The 17,134-nt window shown below is 42.5% G+C and overlaps 1 protein-coding gene across 1 annotated transcript; it reads right to left on the reverse strand.

The window, feature by feature from the left end:
• Positions 1–1,960: 1,960 nt before the first annotated feature.
• On the reverse strand, positions 1,961–12,976 carry LOC123509044 (cell division cycle 5-like protein; the record flags this gene model as incomplete). The annotated part of the gene is given in 10 exon segments (XM_045263164.1): positions 1,961–2,386; positions 3,233–3,430; positions 3,567–3,733; positions 4,200–4,432; positions 5,329–5,966; positions 7,942–8,358; positions 9,896–9,941; positions 9,943–10,089; positions 10,872–11,137; positions 12,820–12,976. Coding segments are annotated over 10 exon segments (2,583 nt in total), but the record flags the coding sequence as incomplete, so codon positions are not given.
• Between the last annotated feature and the right edge of the window lie 4,158 nt (positions 12,977–17,134).

Raw genomic sequence — 17,134 nt, forward strand, 5'->3', positions numbered from 1 at the left:
AAAACATATCAAAACTTGGAATAAAATTAAATATACAAAATATGAAATGGAAATAAAAAAAAAAAAAAAATGAAAAATAAATTAAATGAAAAATATACCGATTTTTTTTTTTTCTATTTTTATGCAAGACAAAAATAATAGACCTACTTGCCAGCCAGTTCCCTGAAAGATTAAATAAAGAGTTTTGTTATGAGAGAGACTGAACACTGCCTCCCTGTGCCTCAAAACACCACAAACATTACATTTACTACAACAAACACAAGATAAGGCCCACTTGTTAGCCAGTTCCCTGAAAGACTAGGAGAGTTAGCCACAATAAAGGTACAAATGTGTTGAAACCTAGCTCTTAATCCTTCAAATGGCAACTTTCTTATGGCAATGTTCAAGAATTGCCATGTAGGAAGTGTGAATTTTTCTATTTTTTTCATCATATTCCTTTTTAAAAACATATTCACCCATTATGTATTAAAAGAAGTGAAGTGGTAGGAAGGTGGAGACACAGAAGCAGGCAGGGAGTTCCAGAGTGTGCCAGAGAAAGGTGTGAAGGATTGAGAGTACTGGTTAACTCTTGCATCAGGGAGGTGGACAGAATAGTGGTGAAGGATTGAGAGTACTGGTTAACTCTTGCATCAGGGAGGTGGACAGAATAGTGGTGAAGGATTGAGAGTACTGGTTAACTCTTGCATCAGGGAGGTGGACAGAATAGTGGTGAAGGATTGAGAGTACTGGTTAACTCTTGCATCAGGGAGGTGGACAGAATAGTGGTGAAGGATTGAGAGTACTGGTTAACTCTTGCATCAGGGAGGTGGACAGAATAGTGGTGAAGGATTGAGAGTACTGGTTAACTCTTGCATCAGGGAGGTGGACAGAATAGTGGTGAAGGATTGAGAGTACTGGTTAACTCTTGCATCAGGGAGGTGGACAGAATAGTGGTGAAGGATTGAGAGTACTGGTTAACTCTTGCATCAGGGAGGTGGACAGAATAGTGGTGAGAGGAAGAAGAAAGCCTTGTGCAGCGAGGGTGGGGGAGGAGGGAGGAGGGGAGGCATGCAGTTAGGAATGTTAATAGAGCAGTTAGCATGAAAATAGCGATAAAAGATAGCAAGAGATGCAACATTGTGGTGAGAAAGAGGCTGAAGACAGTCAGTCAGAGGAGGGGAGTTGATGACACGAAAAGCTTTTGATTCCACCCTATCTAATAAAACTGTGTGACTGGAACCCCCCCAAACATGCCAAGAGTACTCCACACAGGGGCGGATCAGGCCCTTGTACAGAGTTAGCTGTTGGAGGGGCGGAAAAACTAGCGGAGACACTGCAGAACGCCCAACTACTACTACTACTACTACTACTACTACACAATACTTAACATATATATAAAAATTAACACATTTATTCATTTTATTTGATTTTTCCCAATACAGAAATTAGAGTTTTTTCTTGATACATTTATCATTTTGCTTTGTCTCTCTCTCTCTTATTCTTTCTTGCTTTCTTTCTTCTATTTCTTTTTCTTTTTTTCAATTTTCTTATTTAATTTTCCTTCTTTTCCTTCCCTTCTTTCTGATTATCATTATTATCTCTCTCTCTCTCTGTCTGTAATTAATTGACACTTTTAGGATATTGTAAGTAAATTGTCACACTTTCTCTCTCTCTCTCTCTAAACATGCATTAATTAAAGATTCTCTCTCTCTCTTTTACACACACACACACACACACACACACACACACACACACATTTGGCCCCTTTGACGACTCTCTCTCTCTCTCTCTCACATTATTGCAATTTTCTCATATTTTCAAATTTTTGGGATTTTCTTTGCGTAAATGAAAAAAGACAATTACTGCTTATATATATTCTCTCTCTCTCTCTCTCTCACACAAACAAACACACACACACACACACACACAAAACAAACCAAACAACTTAATCCTGCTCCATTTCCTCCTCCTCCTCTTCTTCTTCCTCCTCCTCTTCCTCCTCCTCCTCCTCCTCCTCCTCCTCCTCTTCCTCCACCTCTTCCTCTTCCTCTTTCTCCCTACCACCACCACCACTACCACCACCACCACTACCACCATCACCACTATCCTCTTCATTACAGAGTGGTGGCGTCACACAAGGCGGGGATATCAAAACCTCGGAATTTGCTGGAGGATTTAAACTGATCTTCAAATCGTCAAGTTCCCTTTGGAGGATGTCATAACGCCTCTGTAGCTCCCTCTCGCGGTCCGTCTGTCTGGCCACGTCCTCCGAGATGGTGGCCAGGCGGCGAGGAATGGCCACGGTTTCCATCTGCTTGAGAAACGCGAAGGTGGAATGCTCAAGGACAGCCGTTTCAACCTGGCTCACTGAATCTTGCAGACTGGCAGAGAGTGATGCTGCTCGGGCCTGGAGGGAGGGAGAGAGAGAGAGGGTGAGAGGGAGGGAGGGAGGGAAGGAGAGAGAGAGGTGTGCATCAATGAATGTGTGAGAGAGAGAGGTAGTGTGTTTTGAGAGGGAAAGAGAGAGAGAAAGGGAGGGAAGGAGGGAGGGAGGGAGTGTGTGTGTGTGTGTACAAGACAGAAATGGTTGACTAGTGCCTCATTCTGCCTCACTCACTACAGGAACAGTGCAGGAATCAACACAACCCTCCACAAGACACAAAATAAAACACACACAAACACACGCACACAATAGAGTTTCCCGCAAAGATGTGTTGAGACGTGGAACAGTTTGAGTGAGGAAGTGGTGTCACCAACGAGTGTGCAGAGCTTCAAACAAAAATTGGATAAGTGTAGATATGGAGACGGGGCCACACCAGCGTGAAGCCCAGGCCCTGGAAAACTACAACTAGGTAAACACACACACACACACACACACACACACACACAGGAATATTGGATTAGCATTTCACTACATGGACAAAGAAATGATGAAGAAATTGCTAAGTACTATAATAAGACCCAGATTGGAATATGCAGGAGTAGTGTGGACCCCTCATAAAAAGAAACACATAAGGAAGCTGGAGAGACTACAAAAAATGGCTACAAGAATGGTTCCAGAATTTGAAGGGATGACATATGAGGAGAGACTAAAGGCTATGGATCTACCAACCCTGGAACAGAGAAGAGAGAGAGAGAGAGAGGGATCTGATACAAGCTTATAAATTGATCAACGGAATGGACCAAGTGGATAATGAGAAACTGATCCTGAGAGAAGAATATGACAGGTAAACACACACACACACACACACACCTGGTACCCTCCCATAAGAATCTTGAGTTTTTTCTCCAGTTTGGCAGCAATCTTGGCCTGCTTCGCCATGTGCTGTCTGTTCTGCTCCAGCCTCTTCTCCAGCGACTCAATGCGGTCCTTCTTGGAGGCCAGAGAGGCGCGGGTGTACTTGGACTGGCTCGGCAGAAACAGCACCTGCGCCAGACACTCTTCCCACACCTGCACACACACAGAAGGAAGGCTGTATTGAGTGTATTAAGGTGTTAGTGTGTGTGTGGCATTTTCAGGTGTGTACGAACTTTTAGACACACACACACACACACACACACACACACACACACACACACACACACACCTGAGAATAAGCATCAAGGGTAAGATCTCCATGTCCCATTCCCTGCTTCACCACCCCCATCTCCTCCTTCAGCAGTGTCTTGGCTGCCTCCAGCTCCTCCTCCTCATAGAGCCTGTAGGGGTGGCGTTCCAAGTAGTCCCTGTGCATGGCCTCTGCTGCGATGTTGCCTGCAGACGGGAGGGGGTGAGGTGAGGGGAGGAGAGGTGAGTAGAGGGAAGAAGAAGAGAGGATTTTTTGACAGTTTTGGCATAGATAATGAGATACAGGTTTAGATAGATAGATAGATAGGGAGATAGAGATAGAGAGAGAATCAAAACACAGCAAAAAACCCTCAAAACACACACAAAAAAACCCAAAAAACATACAAAAAAAAAACCCAAAACACTCAAAACATACCAAAAACCCCCAAAACACTCAAAACACCTAAAACCCCCAAAACACTCAAAACACACCAAAAATCCCCCAAAACACTCAAACCACACCAAAAACCTCCAAAACACACCAATACACTCCCAAAACACCCAAAAACTCTATCAAAACACACCAAAACATCCCAAAACACACAAAACTCTCTCAAAACACCCCAAAAACACCAAAACACAGCAAAACCCCCAAAACCACCCCCAGATATACCCTTCCTAGTGGAGTGTGGCATAGGTGTGTGTAGAGCATCATAGTGTAACATCAGCACCATCTCCCTCTTGATAAGCTCCTCTGCCTTCTGTTGGTCCGAGAGGTGGGCGTCAGCATGCATCGGACGCAGCACTGAAGCGTTCACCTCCTGCGGTCTGGGAAGGTTCCTCTGGACTGCCTGGGATCGCCGCTTCATCTCCGCCTCCCTCTGTGCCTGTGCCTCCGCCTGGGCTCTGTTAAATTAGGTTAGGTTAGAGAGAGAGAGAGAGAAAGGTTAATGGTATGAGAAATAGGTGAAATAGTTCGATTGGCTGAAAAAAGAAAAATTGATGAAAAATGTGATTTCGGCCTTTCTCTCTTGGGTTAGGTTAGAGATAGAGATAGAGATAGAGAGAGAGAGAGAGAGAGAGAGATATCCAACCCTGTACAATACAACTAGGTATATACACTCATCCAAACACCAGTGATATATAAGTGAATTCTTCAAGATACACCCAAACATGATCTTTTAAAACCCAGACAGAAAAAAACACTATACAAACACTCCAAACACACACACACACACACACACAATTTTCAGAGAGACATATAATTTGCTAAGGAATATTGGATTAGCATTTCACTACATGGACAAAGAAATGATGAAGAAATTGCTAAGTACTATAATAAGACCCAGATTGGAATATGCAGGAGTAGTGTGGACCCCTCATAAAAAGAAACACATAAGGAAGTTGGAGAGACTACACAAAATGGCTACAAGAATGGTTCCAGAATTTGAAGGGATGACATATGAGGAGAGACTAAAGGCTATGGATCTACCAACCCTGGAACAGAGAAGAGAGAGAGAGAGAGAGAGGGATCTGATACAAGTTTATAAATTGATCAACGGAATGGACCAAGTGGATAATGAGAAACTGATCCTGAGAGAAGAATATGACACTAGAAGCACAAGATTGCATAGTAAAAAGCTGAGGAAGGGAAGATGTCTGAGAGATGTTAAAAAATAGAGTTTCCCGCAAAGATGTGTTGAGACGTGGCCACACCAGCCACACCAGCCATGGAAAACTACAACTAGGTAAACACACACTCCAGCCCTCTACAATACAACTAGTTAAATCCAAACACCCACCTCGCATCCACATCCGCTTGATCTTCCACCGCACCACCAGCATCACTCTCCTCCACCACCCCACTCTCCTCTTCATCTGGCACAACAATCTCAAAATCATTCTTGGGCGCCGGAAGACCTTTGAGGCCAGCCTGGAGTGCGTCCCTCACCCCCCGCTGGTACACCCTAAGGGCCTGTTTATCCTCTATGGGCACTAGGGCTGTCTCTTCGTTAATACTCAGCTTATCCCTTATCGGAGTAGCCCCTGGGGTCGCCGTGGGGCCGGGAACACGTGGGGTGAGAGCCTGGGGTGTTGCCTGGGGTGTATACGCTTGTGGGGTGCGAAAAGGTGTACCTAGAATCGTATTAGGGGTCTGGACGCTTCCCTTGTTTGGCTCAATGCCGCTAAAATCCTGTACGTTTAAGGGGGTGTTTGCTCCCCCCTTCAAAGGTGTGTCTACGTGCGTCAGGGCCATTATATCATGTGCCCCCTGCATTACTCGGTCCATGTCTGCAGGGGTGCGTGGAGTGCGTAGAGCCTGTCCTGGGGTAACGGTGTATTCGCCAAGTAGCGCCTGCGATGCCGAGCCACCACCACCGCCGCCCACCTCCTCGGCCAGCTCTCGTGCCGCCTCTGACGCCTTGCCGAGCTTTACAACCTGTTTGGTTAGGTTAGGTTAATGTAAATAATTGTGTTTTTCTATTATTTGAAGTGTTTTTTTTTTGTGTGTTTTATATGTGTTTGGGTGTTTTGAGTGTGTTTTAAATGTGTCTGGTGTGTTGAAGTGTGTTTGTCTGTTTCTGGGGTGTTTTAAGTGTGTTTGGAAGTTTGGAGTGCATTTTAAGTGTGTTTGTGTGTGTTTTTAAGTGTGTTTGGGATGTTGAAGTGTGTTTTGAGTGTGTTTGGGGTGTTAAAGTGTGTTTGTGTGTGTTTTAAGTGTGTTTGGAGTGTTCTGGTGTGTTAGTGTCTGTGTTTTGGGTGTTTTAAGTATGTTTGTGTGTGTTTTTTGGGTGTTTTAAGAGTTTTTGGGTGTTTTACCATGTTTGTGTGTGTTTTGGTGTTTTATGTGTGTTTGGGGTGTTTTAGTGTTTGTTTTTTTGGGTGTTTTAAGTGTGTTTGAGTGTGTTTTTTGGGTGTTTTAAGTGTTTGTGTGTGTTTTAAGAGTGTTTGGGGTGTTTTAGTGTTTTTTTGGGTGTTTTAAGTGTGTTGGTGTGTGTTTTTGGGTGTTTTAAGTGTTTGGGGTGTTGAAATGTGTTTTAAGTGTGTTTGGGAGTTGAAGTGTGTTTGTGTGTTTTTGGGTGTTTGGGGTGTTGAAATGTGTTTTAAGTGTGTTTGGGGTGTTGAAGTGTGTTTTTAATCCTGTTTTAAGCATGTTTGTGTGTTTTTTGTGGCATTTTTGTGTGTTTTGCAGTGTTTTTTTTTATAATTCACAAACAAACAAAACAAACACAAAACACACACCTGGTATACCTCATTCCATTCTAAGTGCGTTTTTTTTTACATAATTCACAAACAAACACAAAACAAACACAAAACACAAAACAAACACACACCTGGTATTGCTAATTCCATTTTAAGGATGTTTGGACGTCTTTTTGTGGTGTTTTTTTATTTAATTCACAAACAAACACAAGACAAACACACACTTGCTACATTTCGTCACATTTTACGCATGTTTTTTTTTTTTTTTTTTTTTTTTACATTACAAGGGCACTGGCCAAGGGCAAACAAAGTGTTGGAAAAAAAAATCCGCTGGTTGCCAGGCCCTGTTAAGAGGAAGTAGAAAGAGAAAAAACAAAAAAATCTAAAAGGAGGGTCCAGTTAACGTAAGAGGTGTCTTGACACTCCTCTTTTGAAAGAGTTTAAGTCATAGGCAGGTGGAAATACAGACACAGGTAGAGAGTTCCAGAGTTTACCAGTGTAGGGAATGAAGGAGTGAAGATACTGGTTAACTCTTGCATTAGGAAGATGGACAGAATGTTTGGATGTTTTATTGTGGCATTTTAGTGTGTTTTGTGGTGTTTTTCTTTATTTAATTCACAAACAAACACAACTGCTGCATCTCGTCCTGTTCTAAGCGTGTTTTTTTTTTGAGGTGTTTTAGTGTATTTTGTGGTGTTTTGTGTGTTTTGTGGTGTTTTTCTTTACATAATTCACAAACAAACAAAATAAACAGAACTGGTGCATCTCAACCTGTTCTCAGCGTGTTGGGTGTTTTTTGAGGCATTTTTGTGTGTTTTGTGGTGTTTATATAATTTGCAAATAAACACAAAAAAAAAAAAAAAAAAAAAAAACACACAAACAAACGCAAACATCCCAAATATACAAAAGACTTAAAAAACCCAAACATACTTAAAACACCAAAAAACAATCAAAACAAACACACACACAAAAAAAACACAGAAAAAACACTTAAAACACCAAAAACAAACAAAACAAACACACACACATCCAAAAAACACTTAAAACACCAAAACAAACACACACATATCCAAAAAACTTAAAACACCAAAAAACACCACCAAAAAACAAAACAAAAAAAAAACACACACACATACCAAAATCACACAAAAAACAAACAAAACACATTGAAAAAACACATAAAACACCCAAAAACACCCAAAAACACATACCTGGTGCAGCTCATCCTCGGAGATCTGCGGGAGGGACAAAACGAGCTTGCTGCGTTTAGTTCTGGCTGACGCATCTCCACCATTTTCAAACACACTTGACGGAACACCCTGGTCCTTTCTCTCCTTCAATTTCTGCCTATCTTTTTTTCTCTCTCTTTCCTCTCGCTCGGAACGCATCTCCCCGTCGAGGTGCTGCTGTCGTAAACGTTTGAAATTCGGCTGCGTGGGCTCGTAACTTTCAAGCGAGGTGTCGTAAAATCCCTGTGCTGGAACCTTCTCAAACGGGATTTCTTCATTATAGTCAACACCCTTTCGTTTTTTGCGTTTTTGTGGCAAGTCAATCCCAGCAGCACAAAGCTCTCGCCGTTTTTGTAATGCTGCCAAGCGTCGAGCCTCCTCCAGCTGCTTCTCACGGGCCTGGTGGTGGTGGTGGTTGTGGTTAGGTTAGGTTAGGTTAGGTGTGTGTGTGTTATGTGGTGTTTCATTAAGTTAAGTTGTGTGGTGTGGTGTGGTGTTTCAATACGTTTGTTTAAGTTAGGTGGTGTGGTTTGGTTTGTGTGTGTGTGTGTGGTGTTTCATTAAGTTTGTTTAGGTTAGGTGGTGTGGTGTGGTGTGTGTGGTGTGGTGTTTCAACACGTTTGTTTAAGTTAGGTGGTGTGGTTTGGTTTGTGTGTGTGTGTGTGTGTGTGTGGTGTTTCATTAAGTTTGTTTAGGTTAGGTGGTGTGGTGTGGTGTGGTGTGGTGTTTCAATACGTTTGTTTAGGTTAGGTGGTTTGGTTTGTGTGTGTGTGTGGTGTTTCATTAAGTTTGTTTAGGTTAGGTGGTGTGGTGTGGTGTGGTGTGGTGTGGTGTTTCAATACGTTTGTTTAAGTTAGGTGGTGTGGTTTGGTTTGTGTGTGTGTGGTGTGGTGTTTCATTAAGTTTGTTTAGGTTAGGTGGTGTGGTGTTTCAATACGTTTGTTTAAGTTAGGTGGTGTGGTTTGGTTTGTGTGTGTGTGGTGTGGTGTTTCATTAAGTTAGGTGGTGTGGTGTGGTGTGGTGGTCACTAAACACAACAAGTCTGAAGGGACACAAACAGGTGACAGGTGACAGGTGACAAGAAAGGTCTATATAGAAATCAAGGAAATGAGGAAGATTATGACACCCTTGGATGTGACTAAGGCTCAGGGACTGGATGGGGTGTCAAGCTGGATACTGAGGGAATGTCATGACCACCTGGCAGAGATATTACAGAACATCATACAAGGAACACACACACACACACACACACACACACACACACACACACACAAGATGGAAGAAAACAATCAACCAGTAAGCCATATTGATAGAATTTTCAGAGAGACATATAATTTGCTAAGGAATATTGGATTAGCATTTCACTACATGGACAAAGAAATGATGAAGAAATTGCTAAGTACTATAATAAGACCCAGATTGGAATATGCAGGAGTAGTGTGGACCCCTCATAAAAAGAAACACATAAGGAAATTGGAGAGACTACAAAAAATGGCTACAAGAATGGTTCCAGAACTTGAAGGGATGACATATGAGGAGAGACTAAAGACTATGGATCTACCAACCCTGGAACAGAGAAGAGAGAGAGAGAGAGAGGGGATCTGATACAAGCTTATAAATTGATCAACGGAATGGACCAAGTGGATAATGAGAAACTGATCCTGAGAGAAGAATATGACACTAGAAGCACAAGATCGCATAGTAAGAAGCTGAGGAAGGGAAGATGTCTGAGAGATGTTAAAAAATAGAGTTTCCCGCAAAGATGTGTTGAGACTTGGAACAGTTTGAGTGAGGAAGTGGCGTCACCAACGAGTGTGCAGAGCTTGACAGAAAAATTGGATAAGTGTAGATATGGAGACGGGCCACACCAGCGTGAACTACAACTAGGTAACTACACACACACACACACACACACACACACACACACACAGCGCACCTTTCTCTTAGCCTTCTTTCCCTGTGTGTTGGCAAGACGTGCGCGCCTCGGACAGCATCTCCAGCTCGTCCTCATCCATGTCCTTAGGGTCAGGACGTGCTGGCTTTGTCTCGGGGTTGGGGTCAATCTCACCTGGCTTCAGTTTACGAGGGTCATCCACCTGGTCCTCCTCCTCCCCCTTCTGTGCCTGGTCCCTGTGGTGGTGATGGTGGTGGTGGTGGTGGTGGTGGTGGAAAAATAAAAGAATAGAATAAACACATAAATATAAGGAAAAAAAGAAAAGAAAACACACACACACACACACACACACACATTCAAACACACATTAAAACAACAAAAAAAGGAAAAAAAAAAAAAAAAAAAACATCCACACATATCTCAAACAAACAAACAAACAAACACACACACACATCTAAAACACATCCAAACACCCCCAAAACACTCAAAAACACCTAAAACACCCAAAATCACCCCCAAATCACCCAAAACACAGCCCAAACAGTCCCTCTAGACACTCACAGCAAATACTCATATCTCTCAAGGCACTGGGCGGCGGTGAGTCCGATGATGGGACACTCACACACACACACAACTATCTAAAACACCCTGAAACACACCTAAAACACCCAAAAAACACCTAAAACATCCCCCAAACATCAAAAACACCCCCAAAACACATCCAAAACACCTAAAACACCCCAAACCCCCCCAAAAAACACCTCAAAACACCTAAACACACCCAAACACACCTCAAAACACCTAAACACACCAAAACACCTAAAACACACCCAAACACCTCAAAAACACCCCAAAATACCTAAAAACACACCCAAACACCTCAAAAACACCTAAAGCACCTCCAAAACACCTAAAACACACCCAAAAACACCTAAAACACCCCAAAACACACCCAAACACCCCAAAATACCCAAAAAACACCCCCAAATCACCCCAAACAGGCCCTCTAGACACTCACAGCAAATACTCATATCTCTCAAGGCACTGGGCGGCGGTGCGTCCGATAATGGGAGCAATGGTGCGCCACTGTGTCGGCATCAGCTTGGCCAGGTGTAGCAGCTTCTCGTCCTCCTCACGGCTCCACTCGGTCTTCTTAATGCTCGGGTCCAGCCACTCAAACCAGCGAGCCTTACACTGCTTGGCCGACTTGCGGTGGAGCAGTGACGCGATTCTTGACCACTGGTTCTTGCCATATTTCATCACCGCTGCCTTCAGTATCTCATCCTGGGGAGGAAGGTTAGGTTAGGTGAGGTTAGGAGAGGTTTAGTATGAGGTTAGGTTAATTTTGATTGGGTCTGGTTAAGTTAGGTTAGGCACAACACGAATTAAAATAGGGTTAGGTTAGGTTAGGTGAGGTTAGGAGAGATTTTATATGAGGCTAGGTTAGGTTAGGTTAGGTTAGGAGAGGTTTAGTATGAGGTTAGGTTAATTTTGATATATCCAATCTGGTTAGGTGAGGTTAGACACGGCACAAATTAAAATAGGGTTAGGTTAGGTTAGGTGAGGTTAGGAGAGATTTTATATGAGGCTAGGTTAGGTTAGGTGAGGTTAGGAGAGATTTTATATGAGGCTAGGTTAGGTTAGGTTAGGTTAGGAGAGGTTTAGTATGAGGTTAGGTTAATTTTGATTGGGTCTGGTTAAGTTAGGTTAGGCACAACACAGATTAAAATAGGGTTTGCTTAGATTAGGTTAGGTTAGGAGAGATTTTATATGAGGCTACGTTAGGTTAGGTTAGGTTAGGAGAGGTTTAGTATGAGGTTAGGTTAATTTTTATGTGTCCAATCTGGTTAGGTGAGGTTAGACACGACAGATTAAAATAGGGTTAGGTTAGGTTAGGAGAGGTTAATATGAGGTTAGGCTTAATTTAACTGGGTTTAGTTTAATGAGGTTAGGTTAGATCCAGTCTGGTTAGGTTAGGTTAGGCACAACACGAATTAAAATAGAGTTAGGTTAGGTTAGGTGAGGTTAGGAGAGATTTAATATGAGGTTAGGATTAATTTGATTGGGTTTGGTTTAATGAGGTTGTAATGGATGCAGTCTGGTTAGGTGAGGTTAGCTTAGGTTAGGTTAGGTTAGGTTTGGCAAGGCACAATATGAGGTTAGGTTAGGTTGGTGTGTTAATAAGGGAGTTTGGTTAGCTTGATTACACCTCTCTCTCTCTCTCTCTCTCTCTCTCTCTCTCTCTCTCTCTCTCTCTCAACTGTTTAATCTTTTTTTCTTTCTCTTCTTCTCTCTCTTTTAGTTTATTTCTTTCTTCTTCCTTTATTTTCATTTTCTTTTTCTCCCTCTTCACTATTTAATCATTCTTTTTCTCTTTCTCTTCCTTCCTTCTCTTTCTTCCTTGTTTCATTGTTCATTTCTTCATTCTCTCTTTACTATTTCATCTCTCTCTCTCTCTCTCTCTCTCTCTCTCTCTCTTTATTTGCTCCTTTTCCCTCTCTCCTTATTCGTCTTCATATTTTCTCTCTCTTCTAATTTGTTCTCTCTCTCTCTCTCTTTCTCCTTATTCGTTTCCATATTCTCTTTCTATCATTTATTCTTTATTTCTCTTCCTTCATTCGTTATTTTTTATTTTTCTATTATTTCTTCTCTCTCTAAAATTGTAAAAAAAAAAAAATAAAAAATAAATAAATAAAAATCTCGTGTCCTTAAGAGTTGAAGAATCACAAGAACATTACACCAATTTGACCCTTAGAAGCAACACCAGCAGCAACACAATGGCAACCCACCCCCACCAATCACCCATCAAGCTACCCACGACCTTAAACACACAAACAATAAGGTAAAAAATAAAATAACACTAAAAACGTCAACATATTCATTTCCCTCCCGCTGCCTTCCCTTGACACACCAGGACACCCGCCATATTTAACCCCATTTTTCCCTTATTTCCCGCCATTCCTCACCTCTGTATTGCGCCACACGCCTCCTTTGATCATTACTCGAGGCATCTTGGCGGTTGTTGGGGCTCACTTCACGATATTAAAGGAGAAATTAGCAAAAATGTGAGAACTTTTCGAGGTTCTATTGCCTCCCTCGCCGCTGGTTTGTTTACGGTATGGCGGCTCGACAAGAGAGGGTTGCCTTGCGTATTTTCATTTTTCTATTTTATTTTTCTATTTTTCGTTATTTTATCTTTTATTTTTTGTTATGTTTTGATTTTTTATATTTTTCTTCTTCTTTTTATTTATATTTAACGTGTTTATATTTTGGTTTTATGTGTTCTTGTTCATGTCTATATTTTACTTATTTTCATTTATTTGGGTAGATGTAAGAGCTGTTTCGCAGTGATGTCTTATTTACTATATTTTACTCTTAATTCCGTTGCATTTTCTCTTTTCTTTGTCTTACTTTGTCATATCATATACCTGAAATCTCTCTCTCTCTCTCTCTCTCTCTCTCTCTCTCTCTCTCTCTGGTTCTCAAGAGCGATTTAACCTGTTAGCAATGGAGTAATCTTGTTAATCTATCTCTAGAACCCTAAGTCTCAATATTTGATAGTAATAGCAGACATAGACGATAAAGAAGAACATGATCAAAAGATTAAAAGCAGTAGAAATGTGGCCCATGCTATGAATGCTGGGAATCCCTTGGACTGCGCGGGTCACTAGTGAAGTATTGAGAAGAGCAGGATATGGAGATGACACTGGTGAAGAGTACCAGGAGGAGAGAGAGACATTTTGTGGGCCATATACTGAGAGGACACGGGCTGGGGAGAGATGCTTGTTGGGGACAGAAGGAACCAGAGCTAGGACAACAGAGGGTATATGAGGACACGGGCTGGGGGCTTGTTGGGGACAGAAGGAACCAGAGCTAGGACAACAGAGGGTATATGAGGACACGGGCTGGGGGCTTGTTGGGGACAGAAGGAACCAGAGCTAGGACAACAGAGGGTATATGAGGACATGGCTGGGAGGGCTTGTTGGGGACAGAAGGAACCAGAGCTAGGACAACAGAGGGTATATGAGGACATGGCTGGGGAGAGAAAGCTTGTTGGGGACCGTAGAAGGAACCAGAGCTAGGACAACAGAGGGTATATGAGGACATGGCTGGGGAGAGAAAGCTTGTTGGGGACAGAAGGAACCAGAGCTAGGACAACAGAGGGTATATGAGGACATGGCTGGGGAGAGAAAGCTTGTTGGGGACCGTAGAAGGAACCAGAGCTAGGACGACAGAGGGTATATGAGGACATGGCTGGGGAGAGAAAGCTTGTTGGGGACAGAAGGAACCAGCGCGAGAGGAAGACAGAGGGTTAAGTTTATGGACACACTGCAGGAACAGGTCGGTGAGGGCAGGACAACTGTGGAGCGGGTTAGATTGGCTGAAAACAGAGGAGGTTGGCGTTCCATAGAATCAAAGTGTTAGCAGCCTTTGGACCGTGGCGAAGTTCTCAACACGCAGCACACGCAACCAATATCGAGCTGGAATAGTGGTGGTGGTGGTAGTAGTAGTAGTAGTAGTAGTAGTAGGTAAGAGAGGAAGAGGAGGAATAATATAAAAATGCGAGTTTTGTTTGTGATTAGACCATTTTATTGACATTAGGAAGGGTCTATGGAGGGCAGAAGGTTAATGGCCACAGTCTTCACTATTTTAACCCCTTCAGTACTGGGACACATTTTTACCTTGAGTTTTGTGTACCATTAGACCATTTTATTGACATTAGGAAGGGTGTATGGAGGTCAGAAGATTAATGGCCACAGTCTTCACTATTTTAACCCCTTCAGTACTGGGACACATTTTTACCTTGAGATTTGTGTACCATTAGACCATTTTATTGACATTAGGAAGGGTCTATGGAGGGCAGAAGATTAATGGCCACAGTCTTCACTATTTTAACCCCTTCAGTACTGGGACACATTTTTACCTTGAGTTTTGTGTACCATTAGACCATTTTATTGGCATTAGGAAGGGTCTATGGAGGGCAGAAGATTAATGGCCACAGTCTTCACTATTTTAACCCCTTCAGTACTGGGACACATATTTACCTTGAGATTTGTGTACCATTAGACCATTTTATTGACATTAGGAAGGGTCTATGGAGGGCAGAAGATTAATGGCCACAGTCTTCACCATTTTAATCCCCCACATGAGTTTGTGAAGCTGTACAAAATCACCAAATAGTCACCAGAATGAATAGGGAAACTCGTCATGCTACTGAAGAGATTAAAAGACTCTAGTTTCAATCAAGTTTTTTTTTTTTTTTTTTTTTTTTTTACATAGCATTCAAATCAAAATACTTAAAAATAGTTTACTACTGACCTGTTAGTATACTATTGTCCACCACACAGGAGCCTCTTCATAGCAGGTCAAGGGACACCAAAGTAGTAGTAGTAGTAGTAGTAGTAGTAGTAGTAGTGGTGGTGGTGGTGGTGGTAGTAGTAGTAGTAGTAGTAGTAGTGGTGGTAGCATTAGTAGTAGTAGTAGTAGTGGTAGTGGTAGTAGTGGTAATAGTTGTGGTAGTGGTAGTAGTAGTAGTAGTAGTAGTAGTAGTGGTGGTGGTAGTAGTAGTAGTAGTAGTAGTGGTGGTAGTAGTAGTAGTAGTAGTAGTAGTAACTTGTAGTGCTGAATTTGCCTCGAGGATTTAATGCGGTAGTCAGAACAGGGCGCCATCTCCTCGCCTGGTAGACCTGGAATAGTAGAAGTAGCAGTAATGGTAGTAGTAGTAGTCAGTAGTAGTAGCAGTAGTAGTAGTAGTGGTAGTAGTAGTAGTGGTAGTGACGTTGGTGGTGGCAATAACAATTTTAGTAGTAATGGTGGTCGTGCTGACACACACACACACACACACACACACACATTTAGCAAACCCTCGCCACACCAGCACACGTCTCACAAATGCTTCAAACCACTCCACATAGTCTTCCTAACACTGGTAATATTTGGGCATCGCAGAGCTGAAAAGGAACTGAACTTGACACGATCTGCTTCAGTCTTGTAAAAGTGACACAAAAAGCCAAGCATTGAAAGGGCACACTGAAGCAAACACTGTCATTCACCACAGTTTGACCGCCGCCGCCATCTCCTCTTCTTCCATTTCTCCTAATTCCTTACTTCTCCTCCTAACTATACTGCAGATAACGCAATAACAGCAACAACAACGATAAAAACAGATGCAAGAATGCACATCTGCAGAAAGAAAACGTGCAAAGGGGACCAGCAAGCAAAGATCAGCTAGGCTCATACACCTCACACACACACACACACACACACACACACACACGAACACTCATGACACACACACTTGTCTACCAACTGCCGAGCTTATCTGTGCACACAGGAGGCCAGTATCGAGCTGGTTACACTTGTGAACGATGCTAAGGATGATGGATTGATTGATTGATATTTATTGTTGAATCAATAAATAATTACAACAAAGGAGGAGGATGGGCCTTGCCACCCCCACCCACCCCATGGGCAAGGACTGGATACTGACGAGGAGACACACTGTGGGGGGGGGGCGGTGTCGCTTTGATGACGTCACTCACACACACAAACACTTCTCACACCGTTACGTCATTACCGCCGGTGAAAAGTTGACCCATTCTGACCTTGCAGGCTTAAAAACACTTCACTGCCTTCACCTATGTCCGCCATTGTCTTGTTTTGAGCTGATAAAACAATAATAAGACAAGGTGGCTGTTAGCCTCCCCCGGCCACTACCCCCACACCCGGCTCGGCCGCTGGTTGAAGTAGTTTTTCCTATCTTTTGCTGGTTCCATTACTCGGTGTCTGTATTGTGTTTTAGGGTTTGTATGAATGTTTGGTTGGCTTTGAAGTGTGTCCCGCGCCTGTGTGCGGTAAACAAGTGGCGCTTAGCGGTGTCTTGTGGGGTAAATAAGAGCCGCCATTACGGTCAAAATTTCCACTTCGCCATTTATGACTTTTTTATTTCAGGCTATAACTGGGCCTGTATGGTATCAGAGAATCGCCTGTGCTCTTGTAAGTGTGAAATCAACCCATTGAGTCAAATATGCGGACTTTGAAATGGTGTTTAGTCCTGATAAACGAAAACTTTATATTTCTTATTTTGTTTGTTTACGTGTTTGGTTGACGGTCTGGCTCGCTGTGGACTGTCTTAAAAGATAGCTCACACTCTGTAGAGTGTGATGAAATACTCGCCGAGTGAAAATGGTGAGATTTCTCAAGAGTTTTTAATGAGTTAAGATTTTGATGCTTGTTTTATACATAAATGTGTTTCATTGGTTCACTTCTGGCTGTAGCGAA

Source organism: Portunus trituberculatus, chromosome 26 (assembly GCF_017591435.1).
Source record: "Portunus trituberculatus isolate SZX2019 chromosome 26, ASM1759143v1, whole genome shotgun sequence".
NCBI classification, from domain to species: domain Eukaryota; kingdom Metazoa; phylum Arthropoda; class Malacostraca; order Decapoda; family Portunidae; genus Portunus; species Portunus trituberculatus.